This window comes from Aythya marila (assembly GCF_965140915.1).
Source record: "Aythya marila genome assembly, chromosome: 4".
Lineage (NCBI taxonomy): Eukaryota > Metazoa > Chordata > Aves > Anseriformes > Anatidae > Aythya > Aythya marila.
The window spans coordinates 67,313,250-67,339,132 of NC_139045.1; the positions used below are offsets into that span (position 1 = coordinate 67,313,250).

Genomic DNA, 25,883 nt, shown 5'->3' on the forward strand with positions numbered 1-25,883 from the left:
GCTGATTTGGCCATCAGGCACCTTCCAACATGAAGATTGGCACCAGTGTGCTTCTGCCTTCACCCCCTCGCCAGGGAGTGCAGTTGTGGCATGCATTGTGCTGGATTTTCTAACACACACATGCACACATTTTACTCAATGCTCCAATTAGCAAGGACAAGATCAAAGATATGTGCCCACCACCACCAATTATCTCCTGGTTGCAAATAAGTTTCAGCTAACTGCTTTACATACAGAGGACTGATCTCAGCCAGGCATTGCTTCATCCTAGTTGTAGGACTGGCTCTGGAAACTTTAAAATTGTGGAAGAGGTGGAAGTTATGTGAATATCATTGGTATGTGAGTTTATGTCATTCATAAAGTAGCAAATATAGTTACTGAAAGGGATTCTTGTACAAGTCTCTTAAATGAGGGAGAATAGTAATTAAAGGGTAGTTTTCCCTTAACATGGGTTCATCTTTTCAGGAAAGACTCAAATCTTTAAGGCCCTAGTTCTCTCTCACAGGATAGAAGACAGACATTAGCTTCATTTTTGTGCTGTGATTTAAGTTTTCTCCACTCCAAGAGGATTAACTTAAATTAGGTGTACTTCTAGCTGGCCTTTCATTTCTTCGCCAGCCTGCTCCAAAACTGAGGCTTGAGCTAAGTTATACACTGTTTTGAGACCATGAGCAGAGAGGTGAGCAGAGAGATACAGGTCAGTGTGTCCTAGCAAAGCAGTCACGAAGTGTTTAAGAATACCTGGTGCAGGCTATAGGTGCTTGCAGTTGCTCTTGTGCCTTTACAGCTCTGCGTAGATGCATGGGAGGGATTCAGCACCTTTACTGGAAACTGGTACCAGATTGTCATGCAGATAACACAGTGTTGGCATGGAATTTGAAGAATTACTTTTCGTCCCATCCCCATCAGTCATTATTTTCTGATGTTAGTAACCAAATTGCTGCACAGACCCTTGCTCTGGGAGGGTGTTCACTGGCAGAGTGTTCAAAGCACAAATGACAAGGGTGGTGAATGAGATGGGAACCATTTAAGGACTATCACATCACTGATTAACATCAATGTACACAAACACTGACCTTCTGAGCCCTAGGTTGTTCCACTCTTGATCGCCGGTAGTGCATTCATACATTGCAGCTAGGCAGAGAAGTTTTAGTGCATATATCCATGCAGAAACTGCACAGCTGGACAACCCCAGGTCTATGCAACAGGACAGCCAAAGAGCGATTAGTCTGTACCTGGAAAACATGCAGCCACAGACATACCTTAGGACTGCAATTCCTTTGTCTTGCTCGAATAAAGCAAAAGGAATTAATTAAAGGCTAAAAATCTAACCCACTATTATTAAATTCCTGAAGATGAGTTATTTTTAAGGTATATAAATATTTGGCAGGAATTCTTAAAAACTCTCTTTTAAAGGCTTTTTTTATGTAAGCCAGGTTTAAGAATCTCCTCTATAGAGCTTTTGCAAGCTCTAATAAAGTGCAGTCTGCTTCCAAGTTGTCTCATACTGTCATTAAAGTTGTGATGTATGTAAGTGCTAGGTCCAAATGGCAGGAGGTCCCATCAGCTGGGCTATGGGGACAAGAGCTCACTGCATGGCTGCCAGTGCCCAGCTCAGTCACACTCCACCAGAACCAGTGTTGAGGACAAAATGCCAACTTTCTAAAATGCATCGACTTAAGTTCATGTACAGTAGTCATTATAATGTAGGTTTTTTTTCCTTGTGAATAACTGGAAAAAAAAAAAAAACTCACTTTTTTTTTTTTCCCCCTGCATTGAAATTAGATGTCAACAAGCCACTATCAGTTTCAGTGGTATAAATTATTTATTTAGTAATACACAATTAACATTTTAGATATTTGACACACTGAAGATCCTATAAACACATCATTGTGCGGTACAGATCTCTCAATACTTTGGAAAGACAAGGCATGAGAAATTAATTCAATGTGCATTTTCATATTAGAAATCCATTATACAGAAGTTTAAAGTCACAACCACAAATAAAACAAGAATACAAATCAAACTGTACAACACAATATTTAGACTATTCAACAGAATGATCACTTAGGATGAAAAAATATAAACAATTTTCTTTCCTTATCTTCCACACAAGCAATTCGGAAAACATGTTCATTCATGTGTAACGCATTGGATTTGATAACATTTTGAGTAATGCAGGCAAGGTTTGCAGACACCTGATCATCCAGCACTTCCCAGCAGATAATGGTCTTCTGAAAAAAATCAAGAGGGACCTGGTGAAAGATAACAGCGGGTCTACAGCAGGGAAATATTTTAGTAAGATCAATGAAAGTTTTTTCCTGTGTTTTAATTGGCATTGGGTTATGATTCACAAATCTACCAGTTGTTCAGTACCCTGCTGCCACAATGCTGACCTTGGGACACTCCAAGAGCACAGGCAGAGAATTGTTTGGATGTGCCACTTGTTTTTGCTGCAGGGCAAACACCCACACCATCCGCAGAGCAGCCCTGTTGTCACACTGGCTTGTTACATTCTCACAGAGCTTGGAAATCTGCCTGGTGATGCAGAAAATACAGCCGTTTCTAAACCCAGCACAATGAGCTGCGGTGGGGAATGAGGAGTGGCTTGGACTTGCAACAGTTTTGGCTTCTCACACTTATTGAAGAGGTCCTGCCGTTGGGCTGGGGCCTTTCTCTAGCAGAGCCTTTGGAAGCTTTTCAAAATCTTTGAGAACTGGAGAAAAGATGCCTTAGGCTGTTTCATTGCAGATGCTGCAGCATGCTACCACACACCAGTCTGGTCTGCCAGCCACAGATGACCTTAAGAGAGACGATTTTTAATGACAATATTCACTAGCAATACTGTGTCAGAGGTGGTATGAGCAGAAACACCCCTGCAGAGAAACAACTACAGTCAATGATTTCAGTTTTGTGGTGAAAATCAGCTACTTCCAAAAAAGCAAAATGGGCTCATGATTATCTCTGTGCCAAAGAGACAAGGAGGCTGCTGGCTGAACCACTGCCTTTTGGCAGTTTTCTGTCAAGAAAGTAAATTCCAACACAAGATGAGGAGAAATCAAACAATGCACATGACAGCAAAGGCAAGAAAAAGAGCCCAAAACTTTCAGGAGGAGAAGTAGTGCAAGAAGGACCCAGCATCCTTAAAAGACACTAAATAGCCCCCAGAAGGGCATGAGAAAGTGCATGGTGCAGTCAGGTATTGGCTCTTTCCCATGGAGCAGTAAATCTCTTGCAAAGTCCCTTTGCAAAGCCTGTTTATGTGCCTTCATAAAACAGCGGTTATTTGTCATGCAGGCCCCAAAAGCTAAATTGCGCAGCGGTTTATTTTGCATGTCTGTTATATCACAAATCTGTTGACAAGGCGCACTGCTAGAGTAATCCTGAGGGGAAAGTCCCTTTTCAAGTTTGCCTATATGTGTATTTTCTATTCTTCACAGAGCTTTTAAAACAATAAACAAGAAGACTGTCACTGTTGTGGAACCTGTGAGGCTGCAACCACTACAATTTGAAGCTCAGATGCCATGACAACGAGTGAAATATGAGAGAACTGGTTTACTAAATAAAATTTAGAAAGCTACAGGATTTTCTAAGCGTTTTGTTTTGTTTTGTTTTTATCTCTGGCATTACTATGTTTTACAGTTTGAGGCTGTAGGTCAGTGGATCTCCCTCATCCACATAAAAGGATGGGAACATCAAATTCCTGTTTTATGTGTCATTGTGGCCTTAAGAGGAACTGACTTTGTAAGTGGAGCTTCAACAAGGGGAAACTGGGAAAAGTGAAAGAGAAATAAAGCCACATAAAGCCTGATTATCTTTAAGAACTAACTGGCAAGATAAAGGATTACACTGCCAAGGAGTGCTTCAAATGGGCTGCTTTTTTACTTGCAAGTCGATTTCATTAGTAGTGGAAACCACAGGATAATAAGGTAACTTAAAGCCATATTATAATGCTGAAGTCACAGGGTAATTAAAACTGGACAATATCCTTAGCAAAACTGGGGAAAACATCAGCCAGAGATAGGCTCTCCACATTTGTTTTTGTTAACTCCATGATCTGTGGCAACTTATTCCAGCAGGTTTAATTTTTCTTTTCTGCCAGATATTGAAATGGAGAACTAATATTATTATTTCTAAGTCCAAGTAATGAATTTTCACAAGTCCTAGCTAAGAAGTCATTGTTTTAAACAATATGTCAATAGCTGGCATAACAGTGCAGAGCAGGGAGGAATGTTTTTCCCATGTTCCCTTGTTTACAGGATTTCCAGGCATTGTGCCAGGATTTTTCCCTATGTTAAAGAAAATTCCGTTTTTCCACATCCTTCATTTTCCTGCACACAGCCTGAGTCTCCTTTGAATCCTTGATAGAGTCAGACCCAGTTTGCTGCACTCAGTATTTAAAAAACAGCTTTTTTTGTTGTTGTTGTTTGCCTTTTTTTTCTTCAGTTTACCAGCTTTCAGAAAGAAAACAGACCAAATTTCAGTTATCTTAAATTAACCAACTAGCTCTACCAGCTAAGGATGCACAGAGGCTGGATAACCAGATGCTCTTCAGCTGTGTCCACCCAACCTCCACGTGCGTAACAACCCAGCTTAAGCTGTGGGGTTTCAAGCTCAAGAGGTTTCTTCGATCCCATGAGTTTTGACTGTTTAGCAAACCTCAGTACGTCTCTTTCAACTACTTACTAGTGCAGCCCATGTAAATTTCCCACCTCCCCAACATCCTTTGGCTAAGGTCTTCACCAGTCTCATACTCTGGGGTGAAGAACCACCTCTTTGAACTGAACCTGGCTTCTACCAGCTTCTCCTGATGGTCCCTAACTCTTGTCTTAGAAGAGAGTGAACAGTCTGTCCCTATCCACCCTTTCCATAGCACTCCAGGGTTTTAGGACATCATTATACCTCCCCTCAGCTGTCTCTTTTTCCAGTTAAATAACTGTATATTGCTCACCAAACACCACTTAGGCACACTTCCACAATGTAAGATGGTTTCATCTAAAATACTGATCAAGGATTTATAAAGACAGCAATTATTGTATTTGAGTTTCAAGCTTTAACCTGCTTGAGGTCAAGATTTGATTTTCCAAAACACACAAAAAGTGCAAAATGTGTCACAGGTCACTGAGCCCTCTCTTGAGCTTTACTGGTGTAATGTTGGTCTTGATTAGAACAAAGCTACTCATTTGCTGGAAGATAGGATAAACGTGCCCATTTATCTGTGCAAAGAAATAACTTAGCACGAGCAATTCTTAGCTAAATGTTACCAAAACAATAAGAAGCAAACATGGGAAAACCACTTAAAATACAGAGATGTTTTAAACATTTTCTCATAACCACTGTGCTGTCACTGCTTTGTTGTGTCCTGCATAGATGATACACAGTATGATTTAAAGCTACCTACCCTATGGATCAAAAGGAACAGACAGCTTTCCCCCTTTATCCCTAGCCCAGGTACAAGCTGAGTGCTTGCAAAGCCAACCCGCACACACCGCACTGTGGCTCTGCTTCAGCAGCTCAGTTCATCACGGTGTGGGATCCAGTTGCATCGCTTTCCAAGCCTGTTCACCCACTCCTACCTCTGATTTCAGTTGCTGCCAGCTGTGTTTCCCTGGCACGGATACCTGGCTGCAGTGGGATCTGGGCTCAGACAACCAGCTCATTTTATTCACTGCCATGAGAAAAAAATACTCAGCTACCAACTAGCACTGACAGCCTCAAAAATGCTATTGTGAATTCCCCTAACATCCAACATTGCTCCACCACTGTGATTTTAGCATGGCTCTCAAATGGGTTTTAATCTTGGAAGTTTTTAAAACACCAGTTATTCTTACAGCACATATCCTCATTCAGTCACACAATGTGTTGAGACTAATATTAATGTTTCCCTCAATAATAGGAGCAGAATCACTTAATCATGAAAAAAGAATTAAAGTTGTAAAGCTAATGGGTGCTATGTCCTTTTATATCACTGGAGTATTTAATGTATAACTCTTAAGCTTTAGGAACCACACTTTATTGTTGTAAAATTCTGTGTAGCTCCTTCTCGTTTTACAAAAAGATATGAGTTTAAGAAACTGAGTAAGACTCTCCAGTATTTTCTGGTATTCTAAAACTTCACAGTTCTTGGTAGGTTTTAGTAAGAAGGAGCAAAGAAAAAGAAGCTGGTGAATAATCACAGCTTTAGACTTCCTGTCTGTGTGGCTCTGCCGCCTGGGAGCTATGCGATATGACTTTTTGAGTCCCAAAGCAATTTCAAAGCGGTGAACCACCAAAAGGTCTCAATATATATACTTTATATTGTTTCAAAGAGCTGAACAGAGAGCCAGAACTCTCTGTGTACACTTTTGCTTGTTCAGACTCATCACCTCTTCTGAAGAAATGAAAAATGAGGAAAAGGAGAATGTGGCAAAGCAACATGTTCAGTAGTACCTTTTCTTCCTCAAAACTCTGCCCAAGGCTAGAAGATGAACTGAAAGTAGTATCAACGACAAGAAGACTAAATGGCAATTAACAGCTTACTGGAGGAGCGGTAACAAAAATCCACCTTCCCCCAAAGCCAAGACACCAAGAGCAGCACTCAGTAGGGACCTGGATGGCTCTCCCACCGCTGTGTAAATAGCACATACATTTCTGCTGAGAAAACAGCACTGGTGCTGGCAACAGGAGCAGCTGTTATTCCCAGGACAGGATTTTTTTTTTTTTCTTCTTACTGCTTGTGTAACAAAGGTTTTATTGCATAAAAGCCTGGTAATCCATTGGACAAAAGTGAATTTCAGTTTCACCTGGACCTCTTCCCAAATGTTATGAGAAATATAGGAAGATACTAATAAAATAATCATAACCTTTTTTCAACAGTAACTGATTTTACTTCTACTTCAGAAGTCAACCAACACACAGGGAATCCTGCAGACCAGGAAAAGCATTAGAAGATTAAAATTAAGTCATCTTAAATAAAAAATTTCGATAGGAGAACTTGAAGTGAGTTTGTCTTTATTAAAGACAAGAAGGGTAGGGGTGGAAATCATCATTTTAATTGCACTGTGCAACAGAATCATGACAGGGAAAATGATATATAAACAGTAAGAGAACAAAAGCAAATAGTTCAATACTTTCATTGAAATACTTCTCTCTTCATTCTACAGGTTCTAACTCATATCAGAACAGACTGTCTGGCAGGCTCGTTGAAGGCAACAGGTACTGAAAACAACTTAAAACTCGCAGAAATATGTCCCTAAGGCATATTTCCATTGCTGCCAATGCCAGGCAAAAATACCACAACTCTTAATTAAAAACAGAGATTTAAACAAAAGTAGCTTTATACTGATTCTCAGTGCCCTTATTCTTCTCACTCTTTACAGCAATCAGAGAGGGAAGGTCTGATGTCCGATAAACTCCAGTCCTCATCCTCCCTTGGCAAGACCTCAGTTCCGAGACGTAACCTTCAAAGCTGAGGTTCCCTTCAGACTCATCGCAGGAACGTGTGCTGGTGTCTTCCAGCTTGACTCCATCCACATCAATTATCCTGTTCACAGGCAGCTCCTTGCCAGGGTTGTCTCTCACACCAGGGGGATTAATGCTTCTGCTGGTCTTCACTTTGAGAGACGTTTGCTCACAAGAGTTTCCTGAAGTTTCCTGTGAATCGGTTTTCTTTTTGTGGTTTGCACCTGGTAGAAGAATTAGAAACAAACAGACTAACTAAACACAAAGCACAAAACAGAAGAGTTAGCTACCTTCTGGTTCCTAGCATTTTCCGTGCTGCGACCTCCTCCGAGATGCTAAAGGTAGACCATCAACTGGGACATCTCCTCCACCAAGGAGACTGTCGGAGGTACCCAGCAGGTAACTTAACAGTAGGTCTCAAAGGTACATATAGTGTCAGTAGAGATCTGTCTTACATTAGCATTATTCAGAATTTAAATAAATAAACTTCCATTAACTACTTAGCATAAATTTGTACACCTTTAGAATAAAAACTCACACCAGCAAACCCAAACGTGAAGCAGAAGGATACAGAACTCCCAGTGGGGCAGAACAGGAGATGTTCTTTGATTTGAATTGGCCTCCAATGCAAAATCCCTGCTGGGATAATGTTTCATTTGGCTAGAGGTTAGTCTTTCTCCAACAAACTTAGGCTGATCTAAAGTTTCAGTTTGCTGTACTGAAATGTAATCTAGCAAGTATGGGGGAGAGTTTACAGGACAGGAAGAAAAGAAATAGCTTAGGTTGCTGAAGAGCTTAAGCATTTAAAAAAAAAAAAAAATCATTACAAGTGATATTTTAACCTAATATTTTAACCTTGAAGTTTCTTTTTGGTATAGCATTCCTAAAATCATCACTGTTAGGATTTGGGCCTATTGTCTGGAACCAACCATGCCAAGTCATTACCATCCCAAGTCTTCCTCATTGCCAGCACTGGCTGCCTCACAGGCTGTGCAGTGTCAAGTAGAAGCCCATTGGAATACACACATTGGGCTTGATATTTAAAGACTTGCATCAACTAGAAGATATGTAACTAAAAATTATGTATCTGTCAGTGTGCTTTGTCTCACCCAAAATATATGACTTTCATTAGCAAAATCAGGAGCAGTTTGTTTCAGAACTGGGATGGGAAGTTGAGGTTAACCCTAGACTAAAACCTTCAGCTCCAAAAAAAAAAAAATAGTTTTATTTTAGATGTGACATTGCAGTCTGTTAGGCCCTTGTTAAAGTAAACACAGATACAACTGTTCTGGCTGTTTCAATAGGCAGAAGGGAATGACAAAAGAACTGTTTCACGATTCACACTATGACTACAAACATGATTTCTGCATCTGAGGCATCCCCACCATAATGATGGAAAAGGGGCAAAATTGCAGAGAGAAATCATTTTTACTTTTTACCACTTTTAATAGACCAGTTGCTATCCAAGAGAAAAATAGAAAAACTTTCTAGTTAAAGGCAGACATGAGAAAGGGCTTCTGTGTGCAATTTAATTTCTTTTTTTCCATGTGTAGCAGCTGGTCTTTTAAAACATACCATCTTATCCAACATGCCTTACCTAATACATTTTAAAATGTCTGACCAGCACATTTAGCCACACAGCCCCTATGACAATTGCGTGGTTAAATCACATAGCTGGCTTGGAAATCTTCTGTGTTTGTTCCCTAAAGTGATCTGTACGCTGGTCTTTGTAAGAAAAATAATTAATTAATAATACAATCATCATAACCAAGATCTCTTCAGTATGGAGAAGGGGAAAAATGCTAATGAAAGGACAAAAAGGCAATTTCATACTGTTTCAATAAAATCACTCTAGGCTAAAGCTTTTATTTAATGAAAATAAGTCAAAATTCTACGTAATACAATATTATTTCACTGCTTTTGCTATAGTGCAGCCCCACAAGTAATAATGTGGATATCCCACATCAGAAGTACTTGCCTTTTTTCACAACTAGAAGAATTAGATCAAACTCCAAACAAATCAGCCAAGCAGTAGCAGAGAGAAGGCAAAAAGCTTTCTCAGCCCCGCTAGCCCAGCACAACTACCAAATTACAGCTAATGGGCCTCTATTACACCTCATGCTTACATCTTCATACTGCAAACAGAACATCGGCTTAGTTTTAAGTGTTGTTTGCATGGCGGTGGTGTAAAATGGTACTCTTCTATTCTAAAATGTTTATTTTACATGACTGTATTCAATGGTACTCCTGATCTTTTTAATCTACTATTCTATGCCCTTTGAGGACATCTCTGATTCTCCTTTCATGTTGGTTTAAAAGACGCACTCATTTCTAAAAAGCTGTACTAATGATGAATCACAATAAATAGTTGGCATTGACAGAGCATGAATCATCCGGTAGTCTTATTATTAAGCATACGTCCTTCTACTAAATGTAATGCAGAGCAAAAACTTTGATGGTGGCATCTGGTATCATAGCTCTGTCACTCTGAGCTACGATGAAGTAGTCTTCACAGACACAAGACAGTCCACATTAGCAGGGTTCAATGAATAAACATCTCTGGAAACTCCTGCTGAGGAAGTATTACTCTACGGAAGCCGTTAAGTATGACTGTATTTATTTGGTGGCTAGGTCTTTCTACAGCTGCAGATAAGACGTAGCCATTGAAGTCTTGAATTATGGTGTCACCAAGTCACCACATGGAGCAACTGGGCTTTCAAGTAGTCTTTTAGGAACAAAGAAAAAATCAGGTCAATGATAGCTCTCAGGCTTCACATAAGACCATCTCAAGAGGAATAAATCAAATATTACGGGCAGTTTTTTCTATTAATGGTCTTATCAGGAGTAATCCCTCTGAAGAATCTAACAAATTACTACTAGAGGCAGGACAGGAATGCAGAAGGCCTTATCTGAAACACTGGTTAAAAAGAACAAGGAATTGCTAAGGGATAATATTGTGAAGGTGGTTGCTCTTTTCCTGGCAGGGTGGAAAAGATCTTGGCTCATCTATGCCAAACTGAAAGGTGATTTCAAGAGTAGTGCTACACTGAAAAAGGATTTCAGTGTGATTTTTTCCACGTTTCAAAACAAACGATTTACAAAGGAAGTAAGGCTATTCAGCACAAATAATAGAGATTCCCCAAAGCAGCATGTTTTAAAATGTATCCCTCAAGTTTTAAAACAGACTCAAGATCTGCATGTATTAAGTGGTGCTTTGTAACAAGGCTTAAATGATGCCTGCAACACTTCTGTGCTGGTCTTGTTTTGAGTAACAAATACCCGAACAAACAGCTATACAGGGTAATATCTGTGCAGAGCAGAGAGCTTGCACAGATAAAATTTCCCTTCACTTTTTATTCTTGCACTGAAGTGATGAAAACTTCCATGGCTCTCACTGCAGGCTGCTTTCCCCTGTGCAAAGCACATCAGAAATGCTATTATATTTTCCAGAAATGATATTATATTTTCCTGAATATCATTTTTCAAGCACCCTACCTAACTTCAGAAGGGAAAGGAAGCCAGTCCTTACATCAATGCTTGCACAGACTGCTCTCCAGAGACTGGAGTAGCGCAATCCCGTCTATGGGTAATCTTCAGCTCCCTCACTAAGCACTCCATACAGCTGTAAGGGAATTGTCTCATGCATGTGATCCTGTTAATATGTTCCAGCTGGTCTGAAGATTGGAGAATGTGCTTGTCGTCTTCAGTCAGTAAGCTGCAGATCTGCTATTTCACAGATCCACAGCTAAATGAGTGCTTAGAAGGCTGTATGTATATTTTTCTGCAGTTTTGAAGGGTTAATGATTGGGCAGCATTTGGGCTGGTCTCCTGATTTCCTTTACCAATGTTACTCTTTTCCTGACACCTAGATTTTGTGTATTTTCTCAAGCTCTCTGACTTTAACATTGTGATTATGAAAAATCTTCCTCTGTCTCAATAGACGAAGACAAAGGGAATTTACATTCTTCTGTATAAAATATTCTTCAAAATCTAGGTAAGATCTAAACAAGATATTGGAGGATATTGTCTTCCAAGTAGTTTAAGACCAACCGAGAATTTGGTCAAATTCCAGGCAAAGATGAGGTCAGAAGAAGACCAGGAATTGGAGGAACAGCATTAACTCTCACATGTAGACAGGATGAAAAAGCCATAACTGCAACGGAGATGCTTGGGATTTATAGGTCCACCCACATCTTCCAAGGGATGCAATTCAAATGCTGGTAATATTTCTGTGCAGTAATTATTAGGTCCTTGTATATTCAATGTGCTAAATTTTATAGGTGTGAGTCATTTCTTAAAGTATAATTTAGACCAGGTGTAAAATTCAGTACCTTTATTTTTAAATGATCAATATTGAATCAAGTTCCACTCACACCACATTTATCTTAGAAAAAAAAATAAAAATAAAATAAAAAAGAAAGAAAGAAAAAATAAGTATATGTTAAGTTTCATTGTAAGAGGTGAACTCTGTATATTTGAAAATCCATACTTAGTGAATCTCACATAGGATGGAATGTTAAATACTACTCCATAATTATCCCAACACCACTTCCAAATAGACAGCTCTTTCATGTAGACCCATCACTACATTTAGTCTTCTGGTTTTACTAAAATTTTATTATCTTATAACTCTGCTGATTTCTATACCATTGATCCCAGGCATTCAGCTTCTAACAGAGAGAGGATCAGATTTTCAGTTAAATACAAGGAGCTCCAGTTTGATGATTTTATGATGACTTACAACAGATAAGAATTTGTTTGAAGTCTTTCACCAAATTGTTTCAGGAACAATTATTGGAACCAGTTATTTACCACCACCAAATGTAATCAGTCATTTTCAAATGACCAGTCCAAATTCATAGATTCAGGTGCATTCTTTAATGTGAGAGACTGTTGTGAAATGGCACTTCGTTAGGCTTCCCAGACATGCATTTTTTTAAGCGGTTGATCAGTGACTTGCACACTTACTGATGTATTGTTAGCACTGTAAGCATTTTTATTTTTTTAAGTTTCTTAGGTGATTTGTGCTTCAGAAGGGAAAAAGGATACCTTACGTTTAAGATTTGGAATTCTGCAGGTTAAAAACCCTTCAAAAATTTGCCTCCTTTCACCTCTTAATTGACATAACCCTAATGAAAAAGAGGATTTAATGAAACGTTCCTAACTACAGTTTATGCTGAATCTTTTCAAAGGTAATTTGACTTAATATTTCACTTGCATGATGAAACACCAACTGCATCATAAGCCTGGTGCCTTGAAATCTGACTCAAACTATGATGGCATCGAGCTAGGAAATGGATTACCCCACAAAGGGGCAATACTCTGCACTACCAGCCTATTTCCTCGTGTCCTGGGAAGTTCTGGAACGCTTCTGCAGCATCAAGTTTAGAAACATGTGACGGACAGAAATTCTTTCCTTGCCCTCATCTCAAAAGAACTCGCAAAGCCGAAGAACAAGATGTTATTCGGAAAGCCAAAATCTGAGAATGACAAAGAAGAGGGAGCTGGTATGACTGCTGCTGCTCTTGCTCACGTGCAGTAATTATGTGCTCATGAGGGATATGCCTAATTAAGAAAGGACACAAAGCACCCAGTGATGCTGGGGCAGTGGCTATGGCAGCAGTGGTAGGGAACTGCACACAGCATCACTTAAAAGCCAGGGGCAATGCGAAAAGAAATAAAAAGAAAAGCTCGAAATTTCAATCCAGATCGAAATTTCCTACATGCCCTCAATAACTGGGCAAAGTGCTTGACTTTGCTGTTCCTCCTCTCTTAAAGCTGACATAATTGTCAGGGAATGCTTTCCAAGCGAGACATGACAAAACATCTCTGCACTAGCCTACAGATATTCGTCCCTCAGTTTGATCTTCCAGCGCTTATTGGTAACATTCACTTTGTTTTTCCATCAGAACTTTTTAACAGGAGGTTTAATTATTGCTGAGGGTAATACGATTCGTAGGAAATAGTGGATTGAACTACTTGAATCAGTTTTAATTTAATCTGCCATTATGTTATTCTTCAATTAAATTCTAAAATGTGGTTTAGCAGGGCTACCAGTTAGATTTAAAGAACAATTACCAAATTCATTTCGCTCTCCAAATGTAAGTTGTGCTTTTGAATAGATCTGATTTTAGCCTGTGTGCAATTGTTTCAAAGAGAAGTTGCAACTTCTCTAATGCTTTATCCAACCAGTGAAGTAATTTGTTAATTCCCTCTACAGCGTGTGTCTTGCTGTTTGACTGAAATAAGCTTGGCTTTCAAATAGTTATCCCTCAAGGCCTTCCTTGCTTCCCGGTTGTCTACTCTTAACATAGCTCTCCTTCTCCTTTGTTTATTATTGATCTGTAATGTAGTACATGTAATTCTCCCTTTTAATCATGCTCTGATTAAAAGGGGATTAACAGATTCTGGCCTTAGCATTCCTGGATCCCTAAGTACTTCTTTATATTGTTCCAAAATCCAATTACCTTCTATAAGATTACACATAACCAATAAGGATATAATTAACTGCTGGACAACAGCCTTTGCTAGTAATAATGATCTATACTAATTTTACATCTTTTAACTAGAATCCCTTCCATCTGTTTTATTTATTCATGTTTTTATTTATGTGCTTATTTTTATTTACATAGGAAACATCACTGGATTGTCTCTGAAATATGCTACTGTGAATTAAGGGGTTATGCAAAATATAAGTTAAATAAAGTATTAAAGAATTTATTACAAAAATAAGCTTATTTTGCCTCCTTTTTGAAGATATATGTGAGTTTTTAATCTCTTTAACTATCCCAAAGTTGACTGCACTTGGAATCCATTACCCTTGAAGCTGAAAAGTTTAGTAGACAAAAAAGCCAAAGTCACAGAAATACAGCTGCTATCATCTGATTGCCGTTCCTTGGTTACAATGTCCTGCACCCTTTCTGTGAGCAATAAAGAGCAGTTGGGATTTTATTTTATTTTTTTGTCATTGGGAACAATAGCCAGCCCCAGGCTCTGAGAGCCCACACAGCATTTTATTTCTGTGCAAGCATTCAAAGCGAAAAATCCTCGCACTGGCACTATCTGCTTCTCAGCTTTCTCTCCAATAAGAAAGGAAGCAAGTTTATTTTGAGGATAATGCTGCCCATCTATTTCAGAAACAAGCAGCATCTTCAGAACTAATTAAGTAACTGTTTATATAGTCTACATTCATGCTTTTCTTACATATCCATATTGTTATCTTACATATCCAAGTATTATTCCAAATAGAGTTCACCATGTCTTTATTTTCCCTAGCTGGTTCTCTCTCTTAACCAATGACATTATGTACCTGGAAAAGGGATTTCTGAATAAACTCTATATTCAGTTGAATTGCTCCACCCAATCTATATATCTACTCAAAAAAAATACTTTCTCATTTGGTAGACAATAACTCCATTGACTAAAATTTCATCCTAAGTATATTTCTCACCCTACATTTAAAAAAAAAAAAAAAAAAGTTTTTTGTTTTTTGTTTGTTTGTTTTTTTTAAATAACAGAGAGAAGAACACCAACGGAATGAAATCTATAATCCATGTGTCTTGACCATTGCAAGTTATCCTATTTAAAGATAAAATGATACTTTCTGAAAAAGCCCAATTGCTGCCGAGAAAAAATGCCCACCTAGGAGCATTCCACAACCAGAGAGTAGGAGAGTCCACAACCAGAGCAAACAAATTGCTGGCCCCATGGAATACCACCGAATATACAACGCAGCGCAAGGCTCTGGCCCCAAGGGGACCAAAGGGTTGAAAAACTGCCCCTTCCCACGCCACCTATTTTTCACACGGATAGTGAACATGCCTAACCCCCAGGGAAAAACTTATGGACATGGAGGGCAACAAAGTGTTATCCCATGCAATTTAAAAATTAATAAATCCAACGAGATAAAATCAGTAATTTAGCACTTTCAAAAACGAATGCTCTGCTTCAAGCCAATTACACCACACAATAATTATTTCTTCCACAGCTGGATACCACCAGCATTATATGTAGAAGCATGAAGTATTTCAAAATTAACTTTCCAATCCAGAAAGCCCCAAATTTTATAATGGGAAATTTGCCAGAAGTAGTAAGCTTGTTTAAAAGTCAAGAAATTTTCCCTTGCTGAGTAACACAACTAGAATCAGTAATGATTCTTGTGTTGCAAACTGATTTGCTAATATATACCCTATAGCTAAATATCAAACTGATTTGCTAATATATACCCTATAGCTAAATATTACTAGAGTAATATTTGTTTCACTTACTTAATGTTAAGATGTGTTTGCAAAATTATTCTCTGCATTGCAAACCTCATTTTGCTGGTTTTCATCATTCATTTTGCCTTCTAGATCTTCAAAAATGAAAACACCTCAAGAGTCTCCCCTTACAGGGAAATATTTGGAAATTGACTTGGCTTTGCTCCGTCAGCCTGAGGTCAGAAAGTTGCTCCACTACAAGATTACACACGAGGGGCTGCTTTGTATGGCCAGTCTTCATCACCCTGACACCCTCCCAGCATATGTACACCCAATAGATAAAAACTCAACGTATAGTGTAAGCATGCATGCCCTTATACCAATTTGAAACCAAGGTTGTAGACCAATTCAAATTATGTGGTCATTGTTTTACATTTTCTCCCAAGACTTCAATTTAATAAAGCAATTAAAAATGCATTTTCTACTGATAGGAGATTATGAACAGAGAACCATTAAAGCACTTAAAAAAGCAACCATTATTAATGATTTAGTCCTTTTAAAAATTGATCATTGACTGGAGATAGTTTCCAGCATTCTTTATTGTGATGCTAAATGTCATTTAATAGTCTTTCCATGCAATCTCCATGAAATCATGAAAATAGAAAACTTTCAATAAAGTCAGGGTTGTTTTTTTTGTAGATTACAGTTCCTGTAAAATGGTAGTGTACTGCGAGAACAGTGTAAAATAGCGTTAGTGTATGCATCAAGTTTGTCAAAAGGAAGAAAGGTGTTTTACATAATTTTTTACTTCTAAAAAAAAAAAATTGTCACAAAGTTAAGAGAAATTAAGATTTTCATTTTGCAAAATTATTCCATTTGATTACTTAAAGCTCTCTCACAGGTGACAGAAAAAATAAACCACAATCACCAGTGAGAGTAGAATAGACCAGTTGGAAAACATAAAAATTCAAATCCATAAATGAAATTCTAAAATAATTCAATATATAGGATATTAGTTATTTAGTGTGTAAAAGGCTGAATGATTTTAAAAGGGGAACTGCAACAGGACATCAAGTGCTTCATTTTATTTCATGGAGGCCCACAACTATGTGGGAACACAGTGACTTTTGGAAAAAAATGTCATTTTCAGTGCCCAGAACACAAAGGAGGCCTAGGTAACAGCACCACAAGCTTCTTGCTGGTTTGTTTTGGTTGGTTGGTTGGTTTTCTGTTGTTTTTTAATTCGGCTTCACAGTGCTGTTATATAGGACCCATTTCTAAGAATGAAAAGAGTAGGTCAGCCTCCAGCACCCATCCAACCCTTCATTTCTTAATCAGAGACTACCAAATCAAGAGGTTGTTATATTGGTTACTCCACATCAAATGAACTGAGATCACCAGCTCATTTATCAAAGACAAGGGATGAATTGCTTGAGTTTAAAATAAGAAGAAAAGTGATGAATATAAAGTTTAGCCCAAGAACCCAAAGACAGAAAAGACTCTCCTTTCAGGAGTTCCTGTGATAGCTCATTTAAAAGAAATCTCCTGTCTCATCTGCCTTCTGGTGCACATGTAAATGCTATGGATTTAACATGTGACCTACTGGCATCTCAAGACAGCATTTACCTTTGATATTTAGATTATTAACAAATATTATGCTTGTCAACTTTGTCTCAAGGTAATTGTTAGTTCATATCAATTAATCTGTTTGTTATTACAAGACAATTTCAATCATAATTCTTAATCCCAGGACTAAGAGAACTGCTTTTCAATAATGAAGAAAATCAAAGCTTAAAACCAGTTTGCATAACTAGGTCTAGAATTTATTACTCCTGAGAGAACAAAGATACAAAATACATGTGAAAACTACACAAAGATTTCTACAAAGTAAAAAGTAGAAAGTGGGAAAAGGGAAAGCTACAGTTCAGTGGTTACACAGAAATGTATGGCATGCATTAAAATACTGTAAATTCATGAAGTTTTCTTTTTTTAAGTGCAAATGGTTTTTTTAACAGTTCTCACTGAAAGCTATGCAAATTGATACCTATGTTGTACACTTGTCACATTACCAGAAAGACACCAACACAAATCTATGCATATACACATCAATACGTCTGAAGTACATTTTGTGGTTTTGTATTTGTAGGCACTGGTTACAAGTCTGTCCAATACTCAGTTTCAGAAATTAAGTAGTAGCGCTTATAGAACATTTCTCAAATACTACTAACAAAGGGATTTGTTTTTCAAATACCAAGAGAATGAAATAATTTGCATTGCCATTTATAAGCATCCAACAATCAAAGTATTTACAAATCAACCATACAGATAAAGAACAGTATCAAATACTCTGTGTAAAAAGATAAATAATTAAAATGTATATTCCCACATCACAAAGAAATGTGATCATACAAATTATGGCACCATATGTTTGTGAAACATCAAAAATAAATGTAGCACATAGATACCTCTTCTTCTATTTTACATTAAAATGCACAGTACAATGACTGTAAAATGTCAATGCCACAACACCCACCGTCTTCAAACTAGTTTCTGGTAATAGCAATTATTATTAGAGTCCGTGTTTATAGAAGTTTATAAGAAATGTCATACTTTAGCCTTAGGCTAATATTGCTCTGTGATATTGCTAGACCATGAAACTTGCATCCTAAAAAAAGTTACATATTTTCTTTAAAATTATCTCATAGAAAGAGCTAATTCACATGTGGCTATTGTGGGGTCAAGTGTGATAGATACAGTATTTCTCTGGGTAGCAAAGTATGGGTTAAAAAAAACTTTTAAATTTTTACTTTTAGTCACAAATATCTATTAGAGGTGTTTGTTGTTTTTTGTTTTTTGTTTTTTTTTAAATTAAGGTTTATCCGTTTCAAATTTTAATTATAAATAGTCTTGCAATTTTCAATGCATAATTAGGGTTCCTGATAAAGCATTTAAACTTCTTTACCCTAATCATGCATCTCATTATGATAAATGGATCAGAAAATCTGGAATGCAGTGGTGTTATGCAACTCAAAGTGCCAATATCCTGTTTTCTATTCCCAGACTAAAGAATGATATAATTAGAGCATATGGATGTATTTTAAAGGTTTGTCTGCACGTGTCCAGTTTTGACCACATGCAAAATCAAAATAAATGCATGTTTTTAAAGGCAACCAGAAATGTTACAGTTAGCACAGACTAAGGCAATGAAAATCTTTGTTTTGTAAAAAAATAATAATAATTAAAAAAAAATTTAAGGTGCAGAGAAAATTTTCTTCCTTGCTTTAATGGGTGCCAAATACTGATTAGCAGTGCCAAGGAAAAGTAATTTTACATAAAAGGAAAGACTATTAAAATCTAGAAATACCTGAATTGGATCTTTGATATCCAGATTTTTCCTGATTACCTGCAAAAGGAGTTGGGGGTGGATAGTTGGCTTCTGTGAGTTTACTGATGTCTGACGGTGGTGTTGGTGGTGGCGGTGGTAGCAAAGTGCTGTTAGGGCTACTAATATCTCCTTCAGCCACAAGAGTCAAGTCTGCCACATTCTCATCATCTACCATCTGTATGCCTTCAGCTTGTAACTCTCTTGACTGCCTTTTCCATATTGTTGCATTGTTTTCGTGTGCATGTGGAATTGGAGACAATGTAGTATTAAAAGGAACACTGAAAGTCTTCTGACTGTGGAGTGCTGTCAAAGCAGATTTATGTTTATTTTCTGAGTAACCCATTTTCTTAACTGAATTTTCATTATAGTTTTGTATGGACTCCTGTTTTCCATTTGGCGATGTACATCCATCCTTGCCATCACTTTTTGAAACTCGCTTGTTGAGGCCTTTAGGACCTGCTGGCGTAGATGAGGATGGTTCTGGTCCAGTGGGTGGTAAACGAAGAAAGTCAGGAAGAATAAGGTCTTCTTTCCTTAGCAGTCCACGTTGGTCATCTGCTCTGTTACTTTGAGCTTTGGATATGAGTTCAAAAAATTCTATTGGGGAAAAACCCAAAATTGACAAGTTTTTGTCAGAAAGTGCAATGCCATTAAAACGTAAATTTTCAGCATATTTATTTTCCATGAAGATCTTCAATTCTTTCAATGCTGCCTTGAAATAAGATCCCATGTTAATTAGGAACTTTTTCAATTGCAGCAATGTTCACTAGCATCACTATAATTAAGACCATCAGGATTGCTATTGTAAGAGTTTTGCAGTTTGGAACAGCTGCAATTCACTGAGCCTTGAACACATCTTCTATTTTTATTTCCTATTTTATGCATTTAATAAATCTGTACATATACAAGATTTTTTAATTCTTTATACAAAGCAAGGCTCTGGTCTTACTAACAATGGGTGCACATTTTATATTCTGGATGGTTTTTACCCATCTTAACTCAAAAATAGCCATGCCATTTGAAAATTCATAGATTCAAAATGTTGCAAACTTCCTTGTTAATACTGATTTCTTCTCAGTTTAGTAATATTTTATCACAGTTTAAATTCAATTCATGGTGTCTTTTTAATCCAGTATATTATCATCACAGAGCATGATCAGATGATGGTTTAAGTAACCCCATTTTACTCTGAACTGCAATGAATCAGTAGCATATAGATAGTCAAAAGACCCATTAGTAAGAATGATGGGGAAGGTTTTTTAATGGAGTTTTTAACACAATTAGAAGTGATTTTCTGATCACATACTCAATGATGTCCAATGGTTTAATATGTTTCTATGTATAAATAATACCCAGAGTAAATCACCATTGTTCTAGAAAGCCTCAAAACTTGGCAACAAGAAACTTATCAGTCATAAGCCAAGAATCATACCACTCCTCAAAAAAGAAGCATTGCAACAATAGACAAACTCTTTGGTAGCAATCATATAAATATAAAAATATGTAACTCTTAATATAGGGTCTCTGCATGTCCTAATTTTACAAGAAAAAAGCACTGAGACTATAGAATATTAAAGATGCTTAGAAACGCCATCTCCAACAGATGAATTAAAATCAATAGTTTCAACCCAGCTTATAAATACTGTTTGAAGCAAAAGCCATTACAAAAAAGCACAGAACATTATTATCAGTGTTAACCTAGCGTAATATAAAGTCATACGCTTGCATTTGTATGACCTCATTTATAATCTTCTAATCATATTTGGCAGGCTTTGCAATGTACTTGTAAAAAATGAGTCTTAAACATGCTTTGTCAAATGCCATATAATCTGAATGTAGCCAAGATGGAAGCTTCAAAATGCTTCTTATTGCCAAAGTTTTGCAAAATGGCGGTATGCATAATAAAACATGCAACATTTCTGAAATGTGTCATACAAAAACGTTCTTTTTTGAAATTTCAGACTTCATAGAACAGGGTTGTTTTTTTTTCTTTGTTTTTTTTTCATTAAAAAACAGTCTACAACACTCAGTAAGTATTTTCCAAACTTAGACAAATTTCACAAAATTCAAAATAAAATGTGAAAGCCACGAATTCTGAAGTTTTCAAATTATGTTAATGTTTTACTCAGCCCTAGGAAGAAAAATGAAGATATTAAAATATGGAAAACAATTTAACAAAATAGTAAGCAACAGAATATAATTTAAAACACACCAACATTTTGCAATAACATTTACATTAACAAACATCTATTTTGCAATAAAAGTTTTAGTCACGGCATTTTTTTAATTCCAGTCAGTGGACATTTACTTATAGATGAACATTCATTTGCTCTATAACTGTGCATAACCAGGCTCTGGATATGCACATTAGTTAATATCAGCAGTAAATTTTAATTTGTGGGTATATTCTGATTTTTTTTTTGGTCTGGGGAAATTAATGCCTTAGGACAGAGTGGTGGTATACCAAGATTTCTACTTCTACATCAGTTTTATTCTTCTGTCTCCCAAAGACAACTTTCTACAATAAAGTAAATTCTCTTATTTGTTAATTTTCGATACTATCATCAAAACTCTAAGGATTTAACTGGAAGTAAAAATAGGACTCAGAATATACAAGATGACCAATAACCACTTTGCTCACTATTACTTGTGACCACCTTTTCAGGGCAGTTACTGATTGTCAGCTTAGCTTTTACTCTTGCCCATCACATCTCTACATTCATCATCAGATTGTACTGCCCTGACCATTATAGGCTTTAGTAAAATATTTTCAAAAACTCTTACCTGAGTAAGTTGGTTACCTGAGTAAATTAGTTCTGCACAATTGTGCAGAACACCTTTCACTGAGTTACAAAATTTTACGTAAAAGTGGACAGAAAGATGAACTTTCACATGGCTTGTAAAGTTGCAAGGGGTATCAAATGGGATATTCAGCTGCAATTGAGTAACTAATTCCTTTTTATTTTACTTGGAATTAGGTACTTTACACTTTTGAAAATCCCACTAGACACCTATGTCTATCTTTAGGTACTTCAAAATTACTGTATCTGGCTTTTATGTAATCTTAAAATTCTACTTTCAGTTTCAAAAACTTTACAATTCGAAGAGTATCAAACAAAAATACAAGGATCATGACTGATTTTCACAATGCACTATTAAATAAATACATGACACCTTTTCCTACACAGATATACAATTCTAATTTTTCCAAGATTATTTATGTTATTACATAAACTATATAAAGTTCACATACCCTCTGCTTCATCCAAATTTATTTTCTGACATTTTTTTTTCCCAATCTTTGCAATAGAGTCTTCTCTTTTTGACAGTCGAACTTCCCTAGCATTTTTTCCATTTTCGCCTTTCATTTTGATAGAATTAGACTTTCCTAGAGTTCTTCCCTCTCCCTGCATTAGAAGGAAAGTTAAGGTACTACTTACATTTATACTATATCATTGTGTACATAATATAGTCTAAGTTATAAATAAAGTTATTTTAAAACGTTTCTCCAACACCACCACAACAAACGTTTTAGTTTAATCTTGATTATTGCAAAAACATTTGCCATAAATCTCCCCCAAAATGTATAAAGAATATTATATTGTTTACTCTGAGGAATTCACATTACAGAAAGGGTCTATGAATTTCAAAATAACTTATTTTTGAACACAGACAAGCCAATTAGATGCAAAAATAAATAAATAAATAAATACATTGAAAGAGCCTCACAAAGACAAGTTCTCACATATATATGCTGTTGACAGTGGAAAAATAATGAATGAATTACAGCTATAATCAATCTAGTTACATAATTTGGCTGATTCAAAATTATGGATGAATGCAGCTTTAAGTATACAATTCCAGAAAGAAACAAAAGATGAACTAAGGGACAAAAATCACTGCAGAAGACTTACAGTAGTAGATACTTGATTTCTTGAAGTAGTCACAGTTACACTCTGTTTTACTGATGCACCTTTTTGTTTATCTGTAAACACTGAACATAAACATTCTTTCTTTAATTACAAATTTATGATTTTCCAAAGAAGTAACATCTAAGTGACTATGATGCACAAAACATATATTTTGCTGTAAAATTTCAAAGGTATACTCAGAAAATAGTGATCATAGTTGATAATGCTGACATCTTTGAGTCAAAACCTACCATAACCTCCCTCCACCTCTATTTTTTTTTTTTTTTTAACACTAGCAATATTTTTAAAGTTTGAAGATTCTGAAGTTTCATGTAAGTTCTCCTATTGTTCTGTTAATTTAGATCAAATCAAATCTCAATGTACTGTTCAGTTTGTATTTCTCAAAGTTAGAAAACTCAATTTAAACAAGCAAAGAAAATCCAACAGAAGACACTGTTGAAAGGTCAAGTTGAATTTTCTCCAATCTGTTTTATGCATCAATTGTTTTCTAGACACTGCCATATCCTCCTTGTCTATTTGAACGTTAACTAACAGCTCTTTCAAATTGCCTTTGGCTACAACACATATACAAACATAAGGCTGAGTCTCAAACAGATAATCATAGCCCTTTTTTTTTTTACTGGGAAATGTCACAGAAACAGCCTAGTACTGGAATGATCCTCTATGATTTATGCTCTTATAATAACTGCAGCACATTGGATTACAATTGTATTCATAATATCTAAACTAGTTATCTTTGAGAGTATTTAGATTGATATCTTTTTTTTTCAAAATGACAATTGATTTTGTTTCCTAGAAAAATGACAGGTCTGCTTCTCTTCAATAAATACCTTCAAATTTATTCTCCTAGTTCCTTCTTCTTCCTTGAAGAAGATCTCTGCTCTAAATCAATTCAATTTAACCACATGTAATTTTATTGTTAAAGTTAAGTGTTGTGTATCTGTAATATCTGCCAATGAAACTGAACCTTCTGTGCATGGAAATCACAAATTATATCATTTTTAGTAGCATCTCTAGAAATTATAGCTTTAAACTGGAGAGGTAAGCTCTGCTACTTTCTTATGTTACAGATGGAGGATATCATAACAGTGCTACACAAACTGCAGCTGTTTTACTCATACAGAGTGCTTCTTTTTAATTAATTGCCAAATTTACAGGAGTTATTTGTCTTTTTTTTTTTCTCATTATTATCAGTACGCAGTATGTCCTTAAACGTGTGTGTAGTTCCAAGAGTGAAAGTAATACTGTGTATTCAAATATTACTTGTGCAGAATTTCTTACAACAGTAAAGAACGTGGCATCAACAGACAAATTTAAACTTCAATCCTTAGAAAATTCACTCCTTTTTACTTAAAAATAATATAAGCTACATGTGACATATCAACAGAAGAAACTAACCAGTCACAGTTTTTGAAACTGAGTTTACATTATAAATAAAAGCTTTCATACCACCTTACCTCTACTCTTTGTTGGCTCTTTTTCATCTAGAACAACCCGCTGACCATCCAGATTAGATATAGGGACACCAAGATCAAGTGGTTCCTGCTCACCATTCTAAAGTCGGATCACAGTTTGTATATAATAGAGAAAAAGCTGTTTTCAGAACAAATTTACAATCTGACTTCAAAAAGAAAAAAAAAAAAAAAAAAAACGAGCAAAGTATTTTTATGTTTCAGTGTAGCCTCAATAAATCCTTCTGCCTTACTAAAAATGTTTTTTCCATTTGTCCATTTGTGTTAAATTACTTTGATTACAATAAGTTTAACCCATTTACATGAGGAGAATGGTATCTGGGGAGTAGATTCAAGGAGACAAAATCATCCACACACAACTAGTCTAGGACTATTACTGTATATGCTTAGAAAATCACATTTCTCAGAGGCAGTTTGAGATTATTTTCTATTCTAAGTTGTGCGTATTTTGTTAATTTTATAATTCCATTAAATGAAATTATCTTAATAGCAATGTATTTTTCAGGTTTTTGGAAAACATGGTGTGATTCAGCCAATGCATTCTAGAAATGCTACAAATTTAACTTGCTATTCCTTATTTCTTGACATTTCCTCATAATAGAATAGAGGAAATGCTAGATGAGCGTTTGGCCATGGACGAGTTAGTCTGCTTCCACAGATCCTTATAATCTGTATAAGGATTTGAGGCAACTTTCATGATTCTCAGGATAATGGGATGACAGCCTTAACTAATTTCAATCAACTTTCCTCAGCTTACAAATGGAAGAGTCCAGCTCTGGAAGAAGCTATGTTCAGGTTCCATTATTTTGGATGTTGGATTTATTCTGATTGAGACTATAACATAGATGCATACTGAAGCTTTCAGGTAGTTACTATTAAGCACAATGTTTATGACTACTATTCATTTTCACCTCAACATGTGGTTATAAATACAGATTTTAATGGCTGATTATAAGGATAGGAAAAATTTCAGAAACACTCTTCTCCAGACACAAAATAATACAGCTTGAATTACATCAAAAGATACTTACTAGTCTTGCCACAAGCTCATTAAGATTTAAACCATATTTTGCAACCACAGGCCTTAAGACCTCTGTTACTGGTTTGGTGGGTTTAGCCTTCAAACCAACCGATCGATTGATTGGAACAAGATCCAGCCTGAAACATACCAATTGTCACAGTAAGTATGAACTATTCTAATTAAACATAAAATAATATATATTAATTCCAACTTACAGCAAAGTTACACTAATTCAAAACCAGTGACCCTGCATATAGTGAAACTTCACTAGCACAAATTTGTCCTTACCTGAAGGGATAAAGCATATTTAATACAAATAAAATGCCCAGTTTCACGTGCCAGAGCTGAGTGAAGGCATTGCGGGCATGGTGATCCTCAGACCAATTAAATACATTATATGGAACTTTTCTTTTTCCCACTGCGATTGATCTGACC

At 36.4% G+C, this 25,883-nt stretch overlaps 1 protein-coding gene across 4 annotated transcripts in view; it reads right to left on the minus strand.

Annotated features, from left to right (window-relative positions):
- Nucleotides 1–6,067: 6,067 nt before the first annotated feature.
- Nucleotides 6,068–25,883, minus strand: part of RGS12 (regulator of G protein signaling 12) — an 86,635-nt gene continuing 66,819 nt past the window's right edge. For 2 of the 4 annotated variants that reach the window (XM_082759026.1, XM_082759027.1), the window contains exons 13-18: nt 25,459–25,585; nt 24,413–24,509; nt 22,938–23,017; nt 22,277–22,430; nt 19,003–19,620; nt 6,068–7,664 (exon numbers count right to left, since the gene is read on the minus strand). In XM_082759026.1, the coding sequence (XP_082615152.1) occupies nt 7,300–7,664; nt 19,003–19,620; nt 22,277–22,430; nt 22,938–23,017; nt 24,413–24,509; nt 25,459–25,585 (1,441 nt within the window). In that variant the 3' untranslated portion in view covers nt 6,068–7,299. Of the gene's footprint in view, nt 7,665–17,449; nt 19,621–19,753; nt 21,155–22,276; nt 22,431–22,937; nt 23,018–24,412; nt 24,510–25,458; nt 25,586–25,883 lie in introns of those variants that run through there. The other 2 variants (XM_082759028.1, XM_082759029.1) reach the window with 2 other exon arrangements.